Here is a 22,748-nt window from a genome sequence, read left to right on the forward strand (position 1 = left end):
TCCCTTTATGATATGTCACAAAATATGCCATGCAAAGACTTGAAGCTGTTTATGTACTCTCACCTTTAAGCAACCATTGTTCAAAACAATAATTACATACAATGGAACATGGTAAAATGAAGACAAGGTAGGCAATATTAAACGATCAAAACGATCAAAGAACTTGTTGCATTGATTTTGAATAAATAATTAAAAACCGCGAAAACTGAATGAAAGACCTAAAATTCTTTTCAATTTCATGTTCTATATATCTCTAAACGTTGATTTCGGTACAAAAACTATAGATTTTGTCGATGCATACGTTGTAATAAGCATTTAAAAAACACTCGAATTCGCATATATATTTTTTTATTACAGAAAAGAAAACACACGCTTAAACAACGATTGGGAACATTGATATGTCAACAATTTTAAAATGTTTTTTCAAAAATATGAAGATTTTTATATGTTCTCTCTTACGTGGCCAATCGGGGATTGTTGTGATATGCCTTTTTAAAACAATTTTTACAAATTTGAATAATTTTTCATTGAAAATTAACAAATAGCAATTGTTTGAGCTTGAGTTCAATCTTTTTGATTGAAAATGTTAAATTCCAAAATTTGTTTGACAGTTCATTGTCCCAGCAGCTTTGTCGATGCGATGTAAATCCCCTGCAAATAAATATATCAACGATGACTGTCGGCGTTAACCCCACCCGGCGTCGATTTAATAATCAGCTGTTAACATAATCCAATGGGCGAAGTGAATGGAAGAAATAGCTGAGCGAAAGAGTTGAATCTAGTTCCCTTAGTTCATTTTACGGAATAGTTCATTTGAACTAGTTTGTTCCGGAACGATTCAACTATTGACATTAGCCGGAAAATCTTTTATTTCTTTCCAAAACTGCAATTTACCAAAGAGAAGGGCCAGATTTACAACATGTATAAATAATAAACAAAAATACAAGTTACCAAAAACATAAGAAAACTCTCACACACACACAAAGTTTAATGCATTGATGTTGTTGTTGAGGCGAAGACAACGGCCTTGTTTCTGAGTGCTTATCAAGAAGTCAAGGGTAAACAACCTCAGAAAAGTCAGGTGAAAAAGTGGAAAAAGACCAGAAAGAACAAAACAACAACGACTCACGGCCCAATATGAGGGAACCAAAACTGGTGCTGATGCTGGCCCAGTCATTAATTGGTATGTTGAAATGAATAGCGAACTTAATTAAATGCAATAATGATTGTCATCTTCTAAACTTTAGGCACTGGATTCTTTTTCCTGTATGTCCACCATGTAAGAAATCTGTTCGAGAATCGTACAAATATGGCCCATCTAACACAATTGGAACGTGAATCCTTGTTTCGGCGTGAAGATGCCCTGTATCATAGCTTTTACAAGACTTTAACCGAGGCCCCTGACTTTTGGACAGGCTGTGAGCAGTTAATGAATGTAACCGCTATTGAATATCCAAATAGTGTCAACGTTTTAAGTAGATTTCATGTGCTGCCGGAGATAACAATAGGGTAGGTAGTGGGAGTGTGTGTTGGTGAGTGACAAACCCTCTCATCGTCATTCACTAATTGAGTCTTGGCGCCCTGTGCACAATCTTGTTGTTGAATTAGATATTGATCGAAACAAAGTGTGTGATTAATTATGAATATGTTTTGTTGTTGTTGTTGTACCCTACACTATTTCCCTTTGATGTTATTAATGTATGCATTTTATTTTGTATTATATAGCTGTTTTGAGAAAAGCATTGTCTGATGTTGCCAAGTCCCGTGATTGTTTAAAATTAGCTTCGTAGTGTTGTAACACCAAACGCTATATCGGTGTTAAATATGAGACATTAAATCTTACCCTGAAAGACCTCTGTCAAATTTTGTTGAGATCTATACAGCTTTACTTAGTTTCGCGCCTTTCCTAAATTTCGTTCAAATCTTCAAGATAATGGAGCTGCTCGTATAAACGATTTCTTCGATTTTATGCTTTATGGAAATACAGCCCTGCATCCAAGGATTTGCCAAATTTAGTTCAAATATGTGGGTGTCAGCCTGACATTGATCTAACTCGATCACTGTCAGCTGACACTCGAATGTAATGGCACAAATGAATACAACCTTTTCAGATGCATCTTCAACTTATATGATTTCCCGATTCTGATATAAGGTTATCAAAAAATCTACAAATTTTATGAAAAAATGCGTTTCTTCCAAATTCCCTTAGTGTAGTGCATCTTTTTGTCACTAGAACCTCACTGTGATTGATTTTTGTTTTATTATACTAATTTACTTTTTTATTTTCATATTCTCTATTCTAGATTTCTTTATCATTTATTACGCTCCCACAGCAGATTGGGTATTTTATCTTTATTGAGTTGTTGGCGTTCGGATGATATACGTCTGACACTTGAACACGGCCGATGTGAAGGACAGGCTTTACAATTCTACTTTGAATGTGTATGGCTTTTGGGAGGCCTCACCGTCTTGATAATATACATGTATGGCTTGCTATTGAGTCGCAATCTATTCGGTGGCATTTATGCTGTAGTGTCCTACATTATGTTTCATAGTTTTGCGGCGAAAATCTATGAAAGGCCAATGGCCAGAGAAAATTTTGCATTTCCCGCTATATTTGTACAAATGTTCTATTTATGCATTTGCATAAATCGTGTAACGGAGAGAAAGCAATACAGAATGTCGTTGTTGACGGTGAGTTGGCCAGTTGTTCTGAGTGTTGTTGGTGTGTAGTGATTGAGGGGATTAACCCATTTATTTTAATTTCCTTTTCTTTGCAGATACTGAAGATGATATATTTAACAACAGTGGCTCTTTTGTGCTGGCAATTTTCAGCTATTATTTTTGCTAGCCAAATTCTAATATTAATGCTTCCCTGGTCTATAAGTGGAGTTCCGAATCGTGTTGTGGGCCTATTTACCATGGACTATGTAACATCCCAGTTATTGGCAAATTTCTTGGCGTATTATTATTCATTTGGAAATCGTAGATATCTTTTTGGCTGGCAGTTGGGACCCTTGGTGGGTCTATCGTTGATTACAGCCGTGAGAATTTTGAAAAAGCCCACTCCGTCAACAAATCCCCAAAAGGAATCAGAGTTGGGTGTAATAACAGAAAACACAGCAGAATTTCTATTCAAAACAATTCCCTTGGGCGTTTTGATTTCAATATGTTCTCAGGGCACAATAATTGATATTCTAGAAATGTCTGGGCTGGCAAGGTCATCGGAGAACACCTTTGTTCTCTATCGCGATCTCATTGTACATTGGATTCTACAGGCAAAAGTTAATTTTGTTACCAGCCTTTCGGCCTGTAATCCTGATTATGAACGCATGCAATGGTCAGAACTGTGGGGTTTTATAAAAAATCTCATCGTCAAACCATATTGCCTATATGGAGTTGTAATTATGGCAAGATTCTTTCGCAAATGGCGTAAATCAACTGAAGTCAAGGAGCCCAACACCGATGTCATTGAAAGAGCGAAAAAATACATATTGGAAGATTTTCTTGAAGAAAATCGTGTCAGTATGCAGGACATGTCGAAAAAAGAAACAGAAGCTATGCTCAATGATTGCCTAGATCTTTTGGCCAAGTGTGATTATGATTATGAACGTTATAAGAAAGAAAAGACCAATTCGAAAAAAGACAAACCCAATGAACACATGGAATTCCTAAATGATATCAAAAAATTGAAAGAACAAATTCACGAGCAACGTGAACACAAAGATGCTGAGGAAAAATCCAAAGATGATTCTGATGTATCGAAAAAACAAAATCATTCCGCATCCTCGGATAGTGACAATATGGAAAATACAAACATTACCGCCTCGCCAAATACCACAAATGGTAGTAACAAAGAAACAAGTAAAACACAAACCGAAGAAGATATGCCGTCCGTAAATGGTAAAAACACCACATCATCTTCCAATGCTACAGCGTCTGATTCTGCAAGCAAATCAAAACCAACTACAAAACGCCAACAGTCCAAAAATACCAATGACTCCAATCATGATTTCGGCTACGATGCCGATGATGATGACGACGAAAATACCTGTAATTATCGCAGTTTTCACTATCTCTACAGTTTCCTACAGATGACTGTTTTCACATTTATGGGCTTGAGTATAAGGAAATTATTTTTCCTTTGCTTTACACAAGGTTGTGTACTTGGTTCCACGATATGTTCCTCGTTTATGTCGAATAAAAATCGACGCATTTTCTGGACTGCATATTTGTTGGTCTTCTTGACGAGCATTGTTAATCCGGGCATTAAGGTGAGAGATTGCCAATATATTTTTAAATGATTTCATTAATTAAAATAATATTTCCTTCTACGCAAATTTAGAATATCCAAGAGGAATATTTCCCATCGACAAATGTTAAATTGATAAATGACGATTTGGATACTATGCTGGAATGGATTAAAATGAATACCGAAAAAGATGCAGTATTTGCAGGTAAATTTAAATGTCAAGAGCAGTTTTAAGTGTCGCCATAAAACCAACAAAGGCTTCGTGTTTTATGAATAAGTTGAATAGAAAAAATAATTACAAATGTTTCTTTTGTAGGGCCAATTGATATAATTGGTACTGTGCATTTATCCACAAGAAGACCGATTGTAAATCATGCTCATTTGGAAATGAAACAAATAAGGTAACAACAATTTTAAATTAGTTTTAATATCTATATTTATTCCTTTTTACCCTATGCGTAGAAAGTTTGCCGAAATTAAAGAAAATGTAAGAAGGGAGTTTAATTTGTCTTTAGCAATTTTTTTATAAGTCATGCATTATAATTTCATTTATGACCAATCCATCTACATTCAAAGTTAAGCCTATAAAATTAACTTTACGACAGTAAATTAATCATCTAAAATATGGAGAAAATTTATGAAATACCATATTCAGGTCTTCAAAACTCTGTTGAGACTTTATTGACTAGTGGCGGAACAAAATCTAAATCTCTTTCCCAAAACCTCACGTTACTTTCTGGCAAACTTTCTTCGAGTGTACTGGGACCTTACATGTTTTCTATATATAAACCGGTAGTTAAACAAGATTATCTTTTCTTTTTTCTATATTTTTAGTGAACGTACAGAACATGTATATAGTATATTTAGTCGGCAGCAGTCTTCTGACATTTACAATCAATGTTCACAATTAAAAATACAGTATTTAATTATAACAGTTAAGGATTGTGAAAATCATATAAGGTAAGTTGAAAACGTATGTTTGCAATTTATTTTGCAATTTTATTTGAAACGTTTCCTCTTGAAATCATCTCAACTATACAATTTGTGGTTATAGCTATGTGTCGCTAGATGGCGTTAATATAAATGTGCAACGCAATAAAAAATTGAGACAGAAGACACGTATATTAGAGTTTTGAAAGTTTACAAAGCAAAGTAACCGAAATAGAAGGGGCAACTAAAGGATGAATTTTATTTTTACTAGCAAGTGGCCGCTATTTCGACAGTGAAAAGTCCGCTTTAAAATTTCAGATTCGCCCCAACAGTTCGTGTTAGGTATTTTTATAACCTGCACCATAACATGACGGTATATCAAGTTTATCAATCCATTTGTCATTTTAGACTCAAAAAATTACATATATTCATGATCAGCGTTGAGTTATACCCTCAGCCATATGGTTAGAGGGGGTATATATGATTTGATATGCTTTGGCAGCACTGACATGAATTGCAAAATTTTTTGCTGTGCTCTCGGGAAAAATCTTTAAATGTAAAAAGTATACTATTTTTCGGAGTAAAATACACCTGTGCTACTAGTTTTCGACTATATCTGATCACGCCTTATGAAGATTTGCTGAAATATTTGATATTCACGCTGATTAAGCTACAATAACTACGTGCCTTCATACACCAAAAACTACACTGCTGCGCTAAGAAGGAGAAGATAACAAAATTGTTTATGTGCTTTGATACACTAACAACTTCTACACGGCTGCGCTGAGAAGAAGAATAAGAAGAACACTGTTTATTTTGATGCGCCACTTGTGACACAAACAAATTATCGATTGGTTTTTTTTGTATTTGCAACCATTTTCTTATGATGTCAACCAGATCTAAAATTTATACATGTCCTATTTGTGGTAAAACTATTGGTAAAGTCTACAGTGTTGGATGCTCTACTTGTCCCAATTTTTTCCATCCGGCATGTATTGGTAAGAGCATCAATGAAGTTAAAGCAAACAAAGGATTGGTGTATAAATGCAATAAATGTTCACAAATTTCACAAAAACCTTCATGTAGTAATTCTGGTCGTACTGGTGACAATGATGTTATTAACCATGTTACTGCTGTCGTGAATGATATGGCTTCGGCATTGAAAACTAAAATTGAACAACAAATGCAATCATATGTTGCCGATTTTCAGAAGGCTTTGGATGATGTCGTTGCATCTTTTCGGGAGGAGTTTCTGGATGGGTTGCGCAAAGTTTCGGACGATGTTAAGAAATGTGAAGACAAGATTGGGTCATTATCTTCAACGCTAAGTACCATCAAAGGGGAAATTGAGATATGCAAGTCCTCAATGTCGAGTATTAATTCTCTCCGAAAACGAATTGAGAAGATGGAGGTACAGAATGGGATTCTTCAACGCCGTCTAAACCGTTCAAATATTGTCCTTAATGGCCTTCCTAGTGGTCTTCACAATATAAGCGACATTGTTATTAAAATTGCAGCCATTTGTCATGTCTGCATTAATCAAGTTGATATACAGCATTGCTGTTATTTTGCCGGTGGTAAATCCATTTTGGTTAAATTGAACTCTGTGCTTTTAAGAGACAGTATTATGGCTAATTACCGTCGAGGTCCTCCTATTAAGTTGAATGCTGTTATTGGTGGAAATCTACAAACGAATGTGTATATAGACGATCACCTGACTCCCGCTTCTGCCAGGTTAATGTATGTTTGCAGACAACTTAGAAACCAAAGGAAAATTACAAAATTTATACTAGTTAATGGTGATGAGCCTGGAGTTAATGTTTTGCTTCCGGATGGCAATGAACGGTTTCTTAGAATTGATGATTGTGAGGCATTATGGAATCATAGCTGAAAATTTTATTTGAATTAATTTTTGAGTAGTTCTTAAGGATTCTTCCTGAGTCAAATGTTATATTAATATTCTTGTTTTGAATTAGTTTTCATATTCTTATTTTTTTTTTTTTCTTTGAATATGTTTTTTTGCCTTGATTTCTTTCTATTTTTCTTTTGTTTTATAATTATTTTAATATATAATCTCATTTTGATCTCAATTTCGGTTTCAATTAAGTTCCCCAGCATAATATTTATTTTTATTTCCAATGATTTCAAATAACCTTGGTCCTATTGTTGGTAATTCGTCTTTTTTCAAAAACAGATTGAGTCAATATTCAAATTGTATGTCCATTGGTCATCTAAATTGTCATAGTTTGCGTCCGTCCATTTATAATACCACCCTTTGTGAGCTTAAAAATCTTATTTGTGATAGTGGTTTTGGGTTGTTCGCTGTTTCCGAGACTTGGTTGAAACCTTACGTTTCGTCGAAAACTGTTGCGATTCCGGGCTACTCATTTGTCCGCAATGACCGACCTAGCGCTCGTGGAGGAGGTGTAGGTATTTATATTTTAAAAAATATTAAGTATAAGGTGGTTTTTCGCTCTGAAAATCCTGGAGTTTGCGAGTCTTTATTTATAGAACTTATTTTTGGTTTAAGTAAAGTCCTTTTTGGTGTTGTTTATTTGCCACATGGTAATATTCATAACTTTGAGGAGATACATAAAGATATTTTGTCCAGATACGAATCTATAATTGTTGTCGGCGACTTTAATTGTAACTTGTTCGACATTTCAAAATCGTCTGAAATGAGGAATGTTTGTCTTCGTCTTGGTATATCAATTACTCATAACTCGTTGCCTACCCATTTTAATATTGCTACTGATTCTGTTTCTCTTATTGATTTTTTTGCCTGCAGTCACCTCTGTTCTCTTATCTCCTCTGATCAAGTCCAATGTCCTTCTATTTCTCACCATTCTTTAATTTTTGGTATCACTAATATAAATTTGACATCAGCAGAACATTTTTTTGAATTTCGGAACTATAATGATATAAATTGGGACGGTCTGCTTGATTATCTCGTCAATGTTGACTTTAGTAGTTTATATAGTACATCTGATATTAATTTACAGCTTTCGTTTCTCCAGTTGCTTATTGCTAATCTTTTTTCATATGTTCCTATCGTTAGAAAGCGTGTTGTACATTCCTTGGATCCGTGGCTGAAATGTAAATCTATAATACTGGCGATCTCTTTGCGTGATATGGCGTACAAAAATTATTTAAAATTTCCTACGCTGCAAAATATGGCGGTGTATCGAACCCTCAGAAACAAAGCTAAGTCTATTCTTAGAAAGGAACGTAAAAAATATTATGAACAAATTTTCAATGGACTAAATGCTACTCATCTCTGGAGACAACTTCATGCCGGTGGTATCGTTGACAATGACGTCAACCTCTCAACTGACTTTGATGTTAATGTTTTGAATGAATATTTTACTCAAGAAAATGGTATTGGCAATGTTATTGTTGATTTTCCAGATATTGATAGACAACGTCATACATTTTCTTTTAATTGTGTTTTCGAGATAGATGTATTTGAAGCCTTTCAGCAGGTCAAATCGAAGTCTGTAGGTGTTGATGGAGTACCCATTAAATTTTTGAAATTAATCTATCCATATATTTCTAGACATTTCACCTATATTTTTAATACAATGTTTACAACATCGACCTTCCCGAATGACTGGAAAATTGCTAGGGTTTTCCCTATTTCCAAAAATAAAGGAAGGAACACTATTGAGAATTTGAGACCTATAAGTATACTACCGTCGCTTTCTAAAGTTGCCGAACATCTCATAAGGCTGCAGATTCAATCATTTATAGATGACAATAAATTTTTGATTAATTATCAATATGGATTTAGGCGTGGTCTCAGCACTACTTCACTTTTAGTAGACTTAACTGACTTGATTAGAGAGACAATTGATGGACGTGATAGTGGTGTTCTTGTTGCGCTGGATATTTCGAAAGCATTCGATTGTGTGGATCATTCAATGCTGATTGAGAAACTGTTCTCATTATATGCATTTGACAGTAATTCTTGTAAATTAATTGCTTCATATTTATCTGGACGTTCTCAATATGTTTCATATAATGGCGAGGCATCCAGCTTACGTAATATTTACAGCGGGGTACCTCAAGGTTCAATTTTAGGTCCGCTTCTTTTTGTTTTATATGTCAATGACATTAGTAGCATTCTAACTAATTGCGACTGTCATCCGTTTATGTATGCGGACGACATTCATTTATTTTTTAAAGGTCAATCAGACTTTCAACTAGAGAATACCATAAATACAACATTAGGTAATATTTCACGTTGGTTGAGAAATAATAATCTAGTAGTAAATGTTTCTAAGACAAAAGCAATGACATTTGGTTCACCTTGCCGACTGAATAGCGGTATTAATATACAGGTTAATGGTGTAGCGGTGGATTTTGTTGACCGCATAAATTGTTTAGGTGTTGTTCTTGATGCCAAGCTTGATTTTTCTTTGCATATTGATGCACTGTACCCCAAAGTTATAAATATGCTCCGAAAATTACACTCAACTGATTTCTATTTGCCCTTATTTGTAAAGAGAAATCTTGCTCATTCTATGTTATTTTCGGTATTTTCCTACTGTATTGAAGTGATTTCTGGTACAACACATGAGTATTTAATGAAATTAGAAAAACTTTTTAACATCATTGTAAGATATGTTTATAATTTGCGTCGTTTTGACCATATTTCTGCGCATGCAGTCCTCTTTTTAGGAGTGTCATTCTCTACTTTTGTTAAACAACGCGTGGTTTCATTTCTATATAAATGTATCTGTTTAAATCTTCCTGGTTTTCAGCGAGATCGGCTAGTGTTCTCTCGGTCTACTAGGAATACGCAAATAATTTTCCCTCATTTTTCTACGTCTCTATATGAAAGATCTTTCATAGTTCGTTCCGCACGAATCTGGAATCAGCTTCCAGCTGAGCTACGAAAATTCTCGTTTTCCCGCGGTGTTTTTCGCCGCATGTTTGAAAACTTTGTAGAGGCAAATGGAGGTTAACAATTTGTTTGTTAATGATATTGACGATACTGTATCGTTTGATTAAATATTGTTTTTTTTTATTACCAGCAATAGACTTAAATTTATTTTCATTGGCTGGGGAGCCTTTTTGTCCATATTTTACATATGATTTCTTAGGTTACTTTAAGATACACTATGTAATATTTTTAAGATGTTTTTTTTTTATTTTGGAGTACACTTTTGTAGTTTTGATAGTTGTGATACTTATTGGCCTAATGGCTTTTTCATTGCAACATATAAATAAATAAATGAAATGAAAAATGAAATAAAACGTGCCTAGTCAATATAACGGGTTTAGACCCTGGGTTTCTTTAAACCAAATCCGTTTCAGGACATTTGGAGTAGATCTTGCGATGTCCGTCCGACCGTCTGTCTGGCTGGTGCGCACGATAAATTTCGAAGGGAGTATCCGGTTTGGTTCAAACTTGGTACATCGTAATATTTTTGTCAACTTAGATCGAGTTCGGAGATGGGCAATATCGGTCAACTCCTAATACCTCCCCCACAAAGGTTCGAAATTTTAAAAATATATATTTTCAGCACAGAAAGAGAAACGATAATCCGATTTTGCTCCAACTTTAAAAATACTAATATTTGCGTCGGTGCTACGACAAGTGCAAAAATGGATAATAACGGTCCACTCCATCAAGTACCTCCTCCACAAAGTCTCAAAATTTTCAATAATTACAACTCTTATAAAATGTAATGTAAGAGTCCGATTGTCTTCAAATTTCACACATCCCAATAATTTTATTAACCCAAGGTCTGGTGTCAAGGTGGAATACATCGGTCCACTCCTTCTGGTACCTAACCACAAAACGTCGAAATTTTCCAAAAATATAAATTTTCTGCACAAAAGTAGAAGCAATAATCCGATTTTGCTCCAATTTTGCAAAACCTAATATTTGCGTCAGTTCTAGGTCAGGTGCAAAATTGGATTATATCGGGCCATTCCATCAAGTATCTCCCTCACAAAGGGTCAACATTTTGAATAATTATAACTCTTATAACATGTGATGTAAGAATCCGATTGTCTTAAAATTTCACACATTCCAATATTTTTATAAACCCAAGATTTGGCGTTAAGATGGAATATATCGGTCCACTTCTTCAGGTACCTCCCCCACAAAAGATCGAAATTTTGAATATCCACTAAGCTCATAAAACGCGAAATTAACATCGGATTCCATTTTGACATCTGAATATTTCTATACAAGATCTGTTAAAAAACGGTAGAGATCGGACCATTGCTTCTGGTACCTCCCCCACAAAGGGTGATAGTTTTGAATAACCAAAACGTTTATAAAATCCGAAAGAAACGTCTGATTTTCTTCAAATTTCAAACATTACAATATTTTTATTAATCCAAGGTCTGGTGAGGAGATGGGATATATCGGTCCACTCCTTCTAGTACCTTCCCCACAAATGGTCAACAGTACGCATGAAGCTCATAAAACGCGAAATTACCATCCGGTTCCATTCATACTTGGTACATCTCAATATTTCGATTAACACAAGATCCCTTATAAAGATGGTAGAAATCGGGCTATTTCTTCTGGTACCTCCCCCACATAGGGTGCAAGATTTTGAAAACCAAAACGGTCAAAGAAAGCGAAATAAGCATCCAACTCACTTGAAATTTCACACAGACAAACATTTTTACTACCACAAGAACTGTTGTGAAGATAATATATATCTGTGAACCCCTTCTGGTTCCTTACCCATAAAGGGTTTCCAATACATATACATGTCATAGCTTGCGAAACATGTCGTTGATTCTTTACAACTTGCTATATCTAAATATTTCCCTTTACCAGAAATCTAATATGAATATGTAATTTATCGAAATTTATAATTTCGCATAAAATTGGATATAAATGTTCGATTTCCTTCAAATTGTGCACATACCAATATTTCACGCATATTTCCACATTTTTCAAAAATTAGCACATATCTCATATAAATTATAGAAAGTAGTCGATATAGACCAAATCTGGCACGTTTTATTATTTTTATTAGTCTTAGGTCAGATACGAATTGGTCAATATTGTCCAACTGCTTCGGAACCTCCCGCACAAAGGGTAAACAGTTTTAATAATCATAACTTAAGGTTGGGGGTATACATCTGTCTGCAAAACTGTTAAATAGAGATATGTAATGAGTTTAAGTAGTCCAATTTTATAGCCCAATATCTTGTAGGATTCTTCAGTGATCCAAAATGTCCAAATGGTTTCAGATTTACAGAAACTTTACCGTAAATTTTAATGTTGTAGTGTATTATTTTGTCGGGCCCGCTCGACTGTGGACTATGTTTACTTGCTTATTAATTAACCTATTTTATTTATTTTTTTCATGCCCAAAAAAAAAACGCAGTAATGAATGTGATCTATTATCAATATGGGATGATATGCAGCCAGCTTATCGCAAGTATCCACAATTTTGTTCTGAATTAGCTGTTAAGAATATACCGAGCTTTTTAAAAGTATTTACCAACGATTACTATGCCATTATAAAAATGTTTTCGCAAAGTGTACAAATCAATTTGAAATACAATAAAATGCCGGAGAAACAAATGTAAGAAGCTCACTCCCAAAAAAAAAAAAAAACACATACATTGACGCAACAAATAAAGACACACACATATACATATTACATACATACACACATAATATGAATACAAAATAATACGACCGAGCAACGAGAGAGAGAGAGAACACATTTTAACGTTTAACAATAATACAGCAGTGCAACTATATATCTAATCTATGTAACTGGATAATCATAAGATACAAGCTTAACAAAAATATTTATATACACCTAAAGAGAAGTGGGTGGTGTGAAGTATATATTTGCAAGAAGTTATTGTTAAGGGTATTCATTTATAAAAAGTTATTGAAATTATTTGCTGGGTAAGAGAAGACAATATTGAAGTGATTAATCATTTGAAATCCACAAATTACTACATTTAATTAAAAAGATCATTGAACAATGATAATTTAATTAAATATTAGAAGATCGAAACATAATCAGCATAATAAGTAAGTTAAAATGTGGTATTTATAATTATAAAAATCCTTCTTATTAATTATCTTTTATTAATAGATTGTTTATAGCAGGAAAACAGTAGCTGTACATCAGGATTCTGTTTTATACTTTACTCCGCACTGGGTAAAGGATGATATGTCGTTGTGCATTTCTTGTGGACTGATTAGAGAAACCTGGGGGAAATCTATATAGAAGTAGTTCTGATTCCATTGATAAATTATAAATGCCTCTATGTGGCGTCTGTATATTTTTGTCATCAATACAGAGAACCCACCAGATTTTTTTGAAAACGAAGTATAATTCAAAAAAGATATGGTACAATAAGCAGGTAGAACAGCTTCGTAAAACTACAGTAATACAGCCCTGAGGCTATGAACGCTTCCTGTCAGAATTATTCAAAATTATATGCAACAAATTGTTTTCATTTATTTGGTCTTTTTGTTCATTTCTAAAATTATATATAATATAAAGCGAAAGATGAATAAAATGTCTGGATGTTCTCTCAAAAATATGATTTTAAGTGTCCAATCTTTAAATTCCATGGCGAATCTGGTTAATATTATAAACGCGACCCGCAATTTAAATTTCTTCTACATTGATTTTGAAAATATTTTGTTTTTATTTTTCAAACAGTAAATACATGCAAAAAATTGGCAGAAGTCGGGCACACTTAGAAAAAGAAAATTGTAATCATCTGGTAGGTCTAAAATACCCTTTTTATTGTACCATGGAAAAATAGTTCCCACATAATGACAGATGTCAAGTCAGGAATCAGTAGTGGGATTCTCTAACTCATTTTTTGAGCTACCGACAAAAATCGGTAACTTTGAGAGGCAAAAATTTTATATAAAAAAATAATTTAAAAATTGGTATCTATCCTTAGGTCTTAGCGACTATTTCGATTCCGTCGCTAACTTACCGACAAATTTTGTTATTTTCCGAAATTATAAGCATTTTAATTTTACCAACTTTTGTCGGTAACTCATAAAATGAGTTAGAAAGTTCCACTACAGGACCATTGTTTCTTTAAAGAAAGCAACTAGTTATCCAGCAAACTTTTTGAAACAGGTTCCCACAAATGTAATTTTCGAATCTTTTCCAAATCGAACATTGGAATAATAATTCGTTTTTTTTTAAACAAGCAAGTCACCTAGCAAATTTTTTTTGAAACAGGATCCCACAAATGTAATTTTCGAGTCTTTTCCAAACAATAAATAATGATTCGAAAAAGGTATTCCACACCATGATCGAAGTCAGGAATATTTCTTCTTCAAGTAAACAAGCAAGTTACCCAGAAAACTTTTTGAAACAGGTGCCTACAAATCTCATTTTTGAGTCTTTTCCAAAAAATAAATAATAACTAGAAAAAGGTATTCCATATGGTGGTCGACAAGTCAGGACTATTGTTTCTTTCAGTAATAGAACTGTGTAACTTGAAAACTTTTTGAAATATGATCCCAAAAATCTAATTTTCGAGTCTTTTCCGAACATTGTAATAATAATTCGGGGAAAGAAGGGATTCTACACAGTGACTGATGTCAGAATTATTGTTTCTTTAGTTACCCAGCAAAATTTTTGAAAAAAATCCCACAAATGTTATTTTTAATCTTTAACTTTAAAAAAGGTATTCCACATCGTAGTCGACAAGTCAGGACCATTTTTGTACCCTCAGCCATATGGCTACAGAGGGTGTATATCATTTGACACGGTCAAAACGTGACTAACCGAAATAACGGGTTAGACCCTAGGTATCTTTGGACCAATTCCGTTTCAGGACATTTGGAGTCGATCTAGCGATGTCAGTCCGTCCGTCCGTCTGTCTGGCTGGAGCTCACGATAACTCCCGAAGGGAGTATCCGATTTGGTACGTCGTAATATTTTTGTCAAACTTATATCAAGTTCGGAGATGAACAATATCGGTCCACTCTTTCTAGTATCTCCCCCACAAAAGGTGGAAATTTTCAAAAAAATATATTTTTTGCACAAAAGAGAAATTGGATCATACGATTTTGCTCCAACTTTGCAAATCCTAATATTTGCGGCAGTTCTAGGTCAAGTGCGAAAATGGACAATATCGGTCCACTCCATCAAGTACCTCCCCCACAAAAAGGGACAAAGCTTTGAATAATAACAACTCTTTTAAAATGTGCTGTAAGAGTCCGATTGTCTTCAAATTTTAAACACCCCAATATTTTTATAAACCCAAGATCTGGTGTTAATATGGAAGATATCGGTCCACTCCTTCTAGTACCTCCCCCACAAAAGATCGAAACTTTGAATATCCATTAAGCTCATAAAACGCGAATTCAACATCCGATTCCACTTAGACTTGGCACCTCTGAGTATTTCTATCAACACAGGATCTGTTATAAAGAAGGTAGAGATCGGTCCATTCCTTCTGGTACCTCCCCCACATAGAGTTCAATATTTTGAAAAACAAAACGCAAAGGATGAATGCGAAATAAGCTTCCAACTCTCTACTGATTTCACACATATAAACATTTTTGTTAACAAAAGGGCTGTTGTGAGGTTGATATATATCTGCGAAGCCCTTCTGGTTCCTCACCCACAAAGGATCACAATTTTCAATAATTTTATCTGTCATAACTTCCAAAACAGGTCGGTTATAAAGATAACTTGCTATATCTAAATATTTCTCTTAACCAGAAATCTGATATGAATATGTAATTGATCGAAATTTATGATTTTGCATATATTGGCCAACTAATCATAACTTAAGGCGGGGGGTATACATCTGTCGGCAAAACCGACTGATACTATTTTACTTGTTTCTTTAATTAAAAGGGCAAGTTACCCAGCAAACTTTTTGAACATTTCATTTTTGAAAACTTTCCAAGCAGAACAGCTCATTACCCAGCAAGCATTTCATATAAAATACTTGAATATCTTTGACATTAATTGTAATGCTAAATATTGTTGACATACACACATACACCCACCCACTCAGTACTATCAATCACACAGTCAATTTCAGCTTATAAAAAAAAAACAAATAATCCATGTATTTACTTTATTTTATAATGCAAAACCAAAACAAAAAAAAATAGTATTTTCTAAATAACAAAGCTTAGGCAAGACGAAACAGCGCAGCGGCTTCATACAAAATAACATAACAAAACAAAATGCCCATCCTATATTGAATTTATTTATAAAAAACGAAAAAAAAATCACAAAGCAACTAATAACAATAACAACACACATATAAAAACTCGCTCTAAAGAGATATATAATTTTTAAAAGTCAATATGTATGTATTTTCAAAACAAACGTTAATATTGTTAAAATGCAAGTAAAGAAAACAATTTAAGGTTGTATTGTAAAAAACAAGTGAAAACAGAAGAAGATTCTAAAATGGACAATTGTTCCCAAAAAAAATGTAGGTGTATTAAAAGGCTTTTATGAATAAAACATTTAGAATCCTCTTGGCAAACATTGTTTTCCCCCCCTAAAAACCCCTATTTTATGTATGTACAGCATGTGTATGTATGTAGTAAATTGTATTCACTTGATTTGATCATCTCTACATCTTTGTTGTATTTATCTATATATATAACCATTTTTTTGTAAATTTAAAAAAAAAAGTAAAACAAAAATTACTTCACTTTGCCAATTTAGTTTCTAAGATATGGACTTTGATTACTTTATAAACTTAAAACAAAAAACAAAAACAATGCATTAAACATTCATCTACTTGTTAATTTTAAGTAGTGTTAAACACTAAACTCTCTTTTTAGACACATCAAATATATATATTTTTTTGTTTTTTTAGGATATAAGATATTGTTTTCATAGCATTATTATTATTCTAAATATTAAAAAAAAAAAACGAAACATTAGCATTTAGTAATTTTTGTTTTTAATTTTTACAATATTTTAGAGATTGCATTCCTTGTTTCTAGATTATACATATATTTGTTTTCACATAATTACTTACATTTTTTACAGGGTGACCTAAAATTCGATGCAGCGTGCAAAAATATTCCGATTCTTCGAGATGTGTTTGCCATACAAAAACAAACTTGTAAGGATTTTTCAAATTTTTGAATGAGAAGAAGATAAAAATTGGAGAACTTGTATTTCTTAACAGTTTCTGGAACATGCCTGTGACAGGAAATTGTCTATGCAGGTCCAGGTCTTCGTATAGCCTCCATATAACAGTACCTCCCTATATTCCCTATTTTTGTGATTTTAGCGACATTATTCGCCGAATTGTTTCAAATTTCGTATTTGAAGTTCCTAATGGGTACTAGAGCCCGTGACAGAAAATTGTCTATTCAGGTCCAGTTCTTCTTATAGCCCCCATATAACGGTACCTCCCGATATTCGGTATTTTTGTGATTGTAGCCAAATTTTTCAATGGAATTGTCTGAAAATTCACACAGGGAGTTCCTTCAGAGTACTTTACCCCTGGAAGAGTAATGTCTATGTAGGCCCACGATATTCCGTATTTTGATGATTTTAGCGACATTATTCACCGTTTCGTGTTGGAATATTGTAATGGCCTATGACAAAACCTATGCCTATGCTGGTCCACGCCAACATAACGGCGACTTCCAATATTCGGTATTTTTAAAATGTTAACAGAATTTTCAACGAATTTAATTTTTTTCGAAAATTTCCAACTGGTTCGGCACGGCCGAACTTACTGCTTTTTTACTTGTTATATCCTCAAGCATATGGCTAGGGAGGGTATATATCATTTGGTACGGCCAAAACATGCCTCATCGAAATAACGTGTTTAGACCTTGGGTCTCTTTGAACCAAATCCGTTTCAGGACGTTTAGAGTCGATATAGCCGTGCCCGTCCGTCTGTCTGGCTGGTGCGCACGATAACTCTCGAAGGAAGCATTTGATTTAATCCAAATTTGGTACATCGTAATATTATTGTCAAACTTAGATCGAGTTCGAAGATGGACAATATCGGTCCACTCCTTCTGGTACCTCCCCCACAAAATGTCAATATTTTCAAAAAAAAAAAAAAAATAACTTACAGCCCAGAAAGAGGAAGCATAATAAGATTTTGCTCCAACTTTGCAAATCCTAATATTTGCATCTGTGCCAGGTCAGGTGCGTAAATCGACAAATCGGTTCACTCCGTCAATTACGTCCCTCACAAACGGTCAAAATTTTGAATAATTATAACTCTTATAAAATGTGATGTAAGAGTCCGATTGTCTTCAAATTACACACATCACAATATTTTTGATAATCCAAGGTCTGGTGTGAAGATGTAATATATCGGTCGACTGCTTCTGGTACCACCCCCACAAAGGGTCAACATTTTGTGTACTCACGAAGCTTATAAAACGCGAAAATAACGTCCGATACCATTCAGACTTTGTAAATCTCAATATTTCCATCAACATAAGATCTGCTATAAAGATGGAAGAGATTGGACCTGTCCTTCTGGTACCTCCCCCACAAAGGGTAAACATTTTGAATAACTAAAACGATTATAAAATCCGAAATAAGCATCCGGATCTCTTCAAATTGCACACATCAAAATATTTTTATTAACCTAAGATCTGGTGTGAAGATGGAATATATCAGTCTACTCCCTTTGGTACCACCCCCACAAAGGGTCAAAATTTTGAATATTCATGGAGCTCATAAAACACTAAATTAACATCCGATTCCATTCAGACTTGGAACATCGCAATATTTCCATCAAAACAAGATCTGTTATAAAGATGGTACAGATCACACCATTCCATCCGGTACATCCCGCACATGCGGTTCAAGATTTTTAAAAACAAAACGGTCAAAGTAAACGAAGTAAACATCCAATTCTCTTCAAATTTCACGCACACACAAATTTTTTTGCTAACGCAAGATCTGTTGTGAAGATCATATACATCTGCCAACCCCTTCTGGTATCTCACCCACAAAGGGCCAACTGCTTCAGAACCTCCCCCATAAAGAGTCAATAGTTTGAATAATCATAACTCAAGGCTGGGGGTCCACATCTTTCGGCAAAACCTGACCGATACTATTTTACTTGTTGTAAAGAAAATTTAGTTTTTACCGGTTGGGCCCTCTCTTCACTCAAAAGTTTTGAAAGGCATTTCTGATCGTTACTGAAAATGGTCTTTATGGGCCACATTAAGGTATAGACTCCATATAGCAGTACTTCCTATTTCTAACCGGATTAACCGGTGATTCTGATATTGTATATTTCGAACGTTTCTGCTTTTTACGTGTTTCGTAACCAGCAGACACCTTGTGAAAAACAGTATTGAGAATAATCTAATCTTATGAATTTAGGGAACCTCCATATTAGCCGAAATTTAGGTGTTCACATATTGGAGAGCCTTACAAGTTGAACACGGTTGAAATTAATTTATTTTAATAATTAAGCAATTTTTACATGTATCAAGAAATATGCGAACAAGTGTGTAAAAATTATTTATGCGAAGGTCCAAATTACCACCACCCTCCCCTACGACCGAGTGCATCGAATTTTAGAAATCCCAGTTACTTTGTGTTTTTTCATTTTTGTTGTTATAATTTATTAAATTAATAATGTGAAAATAGAAAATAAGGATCAGGTATGAGCATGATACAATGAAGATAGGGTAGGCAATGTTGGAAAAAGTTGCAAGTAAAGAGGCGAGACCTGTATGGATTGTAATAAACATTTTGATTATAACGAAATTTGAATATTTTCTAAACAATTTTCATATAATCGGGAAGAAACTGCACATATACACATCCAAGTTTGACATGTTAAACCAATTTAAGCCCTACCTTGATTTCATTGTACTATGGGTATGAGTAGGGGTCGAATTTTTGTTCTGTGAAAATACGAAATAAAAAGTACAGTCTTTATAAAAGTTAATTTAAATATTAAATATTTTTCCTTTATAAAACTAGTCATTTTATATTTTCAAAGAACGAGAATTGAGACCCTGGAGTTCATTGGGTGTTTCTACAACAGTGTAGACATCTAAAATCTCTAGCACATGCCTGATAATTATATCCACAAAAAAAACATATTCACTTAAATATTTTTCTAAAAGAGAGGAGAAAAAACAAAACCATTGAGTGATAATATAAAATAGTAAGCAAAATAAAATACAATTTTATTAAAAACATGATGGAAACGTACATATTTCTTTCAAAAAAAATATATATGTATATGTAAAACTAAAAGTTATAGATGTACGAAATAATAAAATAAAAACAAAAAAACACATATTTTTAGGTGAAATTAAAATAAAACGAAACAGAAGCAATTTATAAAATCTTTGTTTTATAAATGGGGTAATGGCACAGATCGAATTAAATATTAAAAAAAAAAAAACACAAGAAGTCACTCAAAATGAACTTCTGTCTCTATGTATGTAATGCGAATTCTACAAAATTGAAAGTCGATAATTAAGAAAACATAAAAAAACATTGTCATCTTTTATGAGAATAGTGTTGAAATTTGCCATGTTCCAGAACCTGCAAGAATCTATTCGTTTTGAAATGTTTTTCGATATCGTAAAGGAAAAAACGTTTATTGTAGCAACTTGTTTTACCTGCTTGAAGTTCTGAAACATAGCAATTGTGTAAAATATGTACAAAACCCCCTGGCGGGGCCGTCTATATGATACCCTACACTACTATCCGTATTTTAGTAGAGTTCACGTAACAAAAATAACATTGCTGTATAGTGCATGATATGGCTTCGATAAGGATTATATTAAAATATATTTATTTGAGCAATAAATATATCGCACCAAGTTTCACTTAATGGTAAAATTCGGTTGAATATGAAAAAATCTATTCAATTTGGCCTTACTACATATATAGTAAGCAATAACCGTAAAATCGGATGAAGATGTATATCGAAGCTATATAAAAATCTAAACTGTAATGGAATTCTCTAACTAATTTTTTGAATTACCGACACAAGTCGGTAAACTTAATTAACGAAATTTTTCGGTAAGTTAGCGACGAAATCAAAGTAGTCGTTAAGACCGACCGATAGATACCAATGTTGTCAACTTTAACTTCCTTTGGGTTTCAAAGTTACCGATTTTTGTCGGTAACTCAAAAAATGACTTGGAGAATCCAACTACTGATCTCGATAAAACTTGGCAGAGGTATTTTCGAGCAGTATGTGATGCCCGGTATCAACTATCATTGTAATGCAGTGCATGTTACGCATGTGAGGAGGAGCCATATAGGAGCCATAGCTATATCTGAACCGATTTTCACCAAATCGGTCGGAAGTGCCACAATTTACTCCATTTGGGCTGATATTAACCATTTGGTGGAAAAAAACCTGAAATCAGATAAATATATGTATGGGAGCTATATCCAAATCAGACCCGATCTTGATAAAATTTTGGCTGAGGTATTTCTGAAGTGCTTATTACGCATGTTGGGGACCTAAACACCAAATCGGATGAAATATACAGGGTGAGATGAAAAAACCTGCAACCAACTTCAGACTGCTGCAACTTCTAAGCCACTCCCACAGCTGTAAAAATTATTCCAGTGACAGATCATTATATTGTTTACAAGGGTAAAAAAGCATTTTTGGTGAGAATTTTCAAGAATAAAGTTATTCGTGATGGAATTCAAGCGTGATATTGTGATTCATTTATTTAGAGCACTCCAGCATTTAAATGTGAATAAACTTTTTGTGTCTCGTACTATCGCTTGTTACCGTGATACTGATAGCGTAGCCCGACGTCAAGGAAGTGGACGGTGACGGACGAAAACAACAATATTAGCAGAAATGGTTCGAAAAATAAAAAAGCGACTTGATCGAAACCCGCGTCGCAGTGGCCGAAAAATGGCCCGTGAGCTAAACATATCTCAATATTCCATTCGGCAAATATTGAAAAATTAGCTCGAGTGAAAGCCACAGAAATTCCAAAAGACTCAAAAAAACTAAAGAGTTGCTTCGCTTGGCCGAAAGTGGTGAAATGCCGAATTTGGTTTTCTCCGATGAGAAAACATTCGTTGTCCAGTAATCTGTAAACAAAGGAAATTATCAAGTTTACTTGCCAAAGAGGTCAGCTGAAAATGTGCTCCTTTGGTTGGCCACCAGAACTCAAGCGCCGGCCATGGTTATGGTGTGGGCCACAATAACAGCCGATGGTCGCTCTCCGCTCGTGTCGCATCAGAATAAATGCGAAATATTATCGCGAAAATATTAAAGTACGCAAACATTTTGGCCGCAGATCTTGGACTTTCCAACAGGACCCAAGAATTGTTACTAAATGAGGTTCCTCGCTTCATTTCCAGCGCACAATGGCCACCCAAATCTCCGCATAGTAATCCGTTGGAGTATTTTGGGAAGCAAGGTTGGCCCTAAAAAATACCAAAGTTTCGATCACCTCAAGCCAGCGCATCGCCGGGAATGGGCTAAGGCCATAATTCGTGCCAAAGGTAACCAATTCGAACAAATCTAAACTTTTTCTAAAATTTGATGCTATTTCCGACATTTTTTCATTTAAAAAAAATTTAAAAATTATGGTGTTTGACTTTGTTGCAGTTTTTTTTTTATCTCACCC

At 34.1% G+C, this 22,748-nt stretch overlaps 1 protein-coding gene across 2 annotated transcripts; it reads left to right on the forward strand.

Moving 5' to 3' along the window:
* The first annotated feature begins 588 nt into the window (after positions 1–588).
* Positions 589–18,960, forward strand: LOC101897652 (C-mannosyltransferase dpy-19 homolog). Of its 2 annotated transcripts, XR_009343816.1 has the most exons (9): positions 589–1,183; positions 1,248–1,509; positions 2,304–2,694; positions 2,781–4,274; positions 4,346–4,457; positions 4,569–4,653; positions 5,087–5,212; positions 12,544–13,208; positions 13,273–18,960. XR_009343816.1 is itself a non-coding variant. In XM_005189158.4 (8 exons), exons 1-8 carry the CDS (start codon positions 1,138–1,140, stop codon positions 12,746–12,748), a joined length of 2,721 nt encoding a protein of 906 aa, XP_005189215.2. In that variant the 5' UTR covers positions 589–1,137; the 3' UTR covers positions 12,749–18,960. The 2 variants fall into 2 exon arrangements, 1 of the variants encoding a protein (XP_005189215.2); XM_005189158.4 differs by having other exon boundaries at positions 12,544–18,960.
* Positions 18,961–22,748: the final 3,788 nt, after the last annotated feature.

Source organism: Musca domestica, unplaced genomic scaffold (assembly GCF_030504385.1).
Source record: "Musca domestica strain aabys unplaced genomic scaffold, Musca_domestica.polishedcontigs.V.1.1 60, whole genome shotgun sequence".
Classification (NCBI taxonomy): Eukaryota; Metazoa; Arthropoda; class Insecta; order Diptera; family Muscidae; genus Musca; species Musca domestica.

Coding starts and splice junctions, on each gene's coding strand:
- LOC101897652 (XM_005189158.4), top strand. CDS start 1,138: ATGAGGGAACCAAAACTGGTGCTGATGCTGGCCCAGTCATTAATTG. Junction 4,275..4,345: donor TTGTTAATCCGGGCATTAAG/GTGAGAGATTGC, acceptor ACGCAAATTTAG/AATATCCAAGAGGAATATTT. Junction 4,654..5,086: donor TTGGAAATGAAACAAATAAG/GTAACAACAATT, acceptor CTATATTTTTAG/TGAACGTACAGAACATGTAT.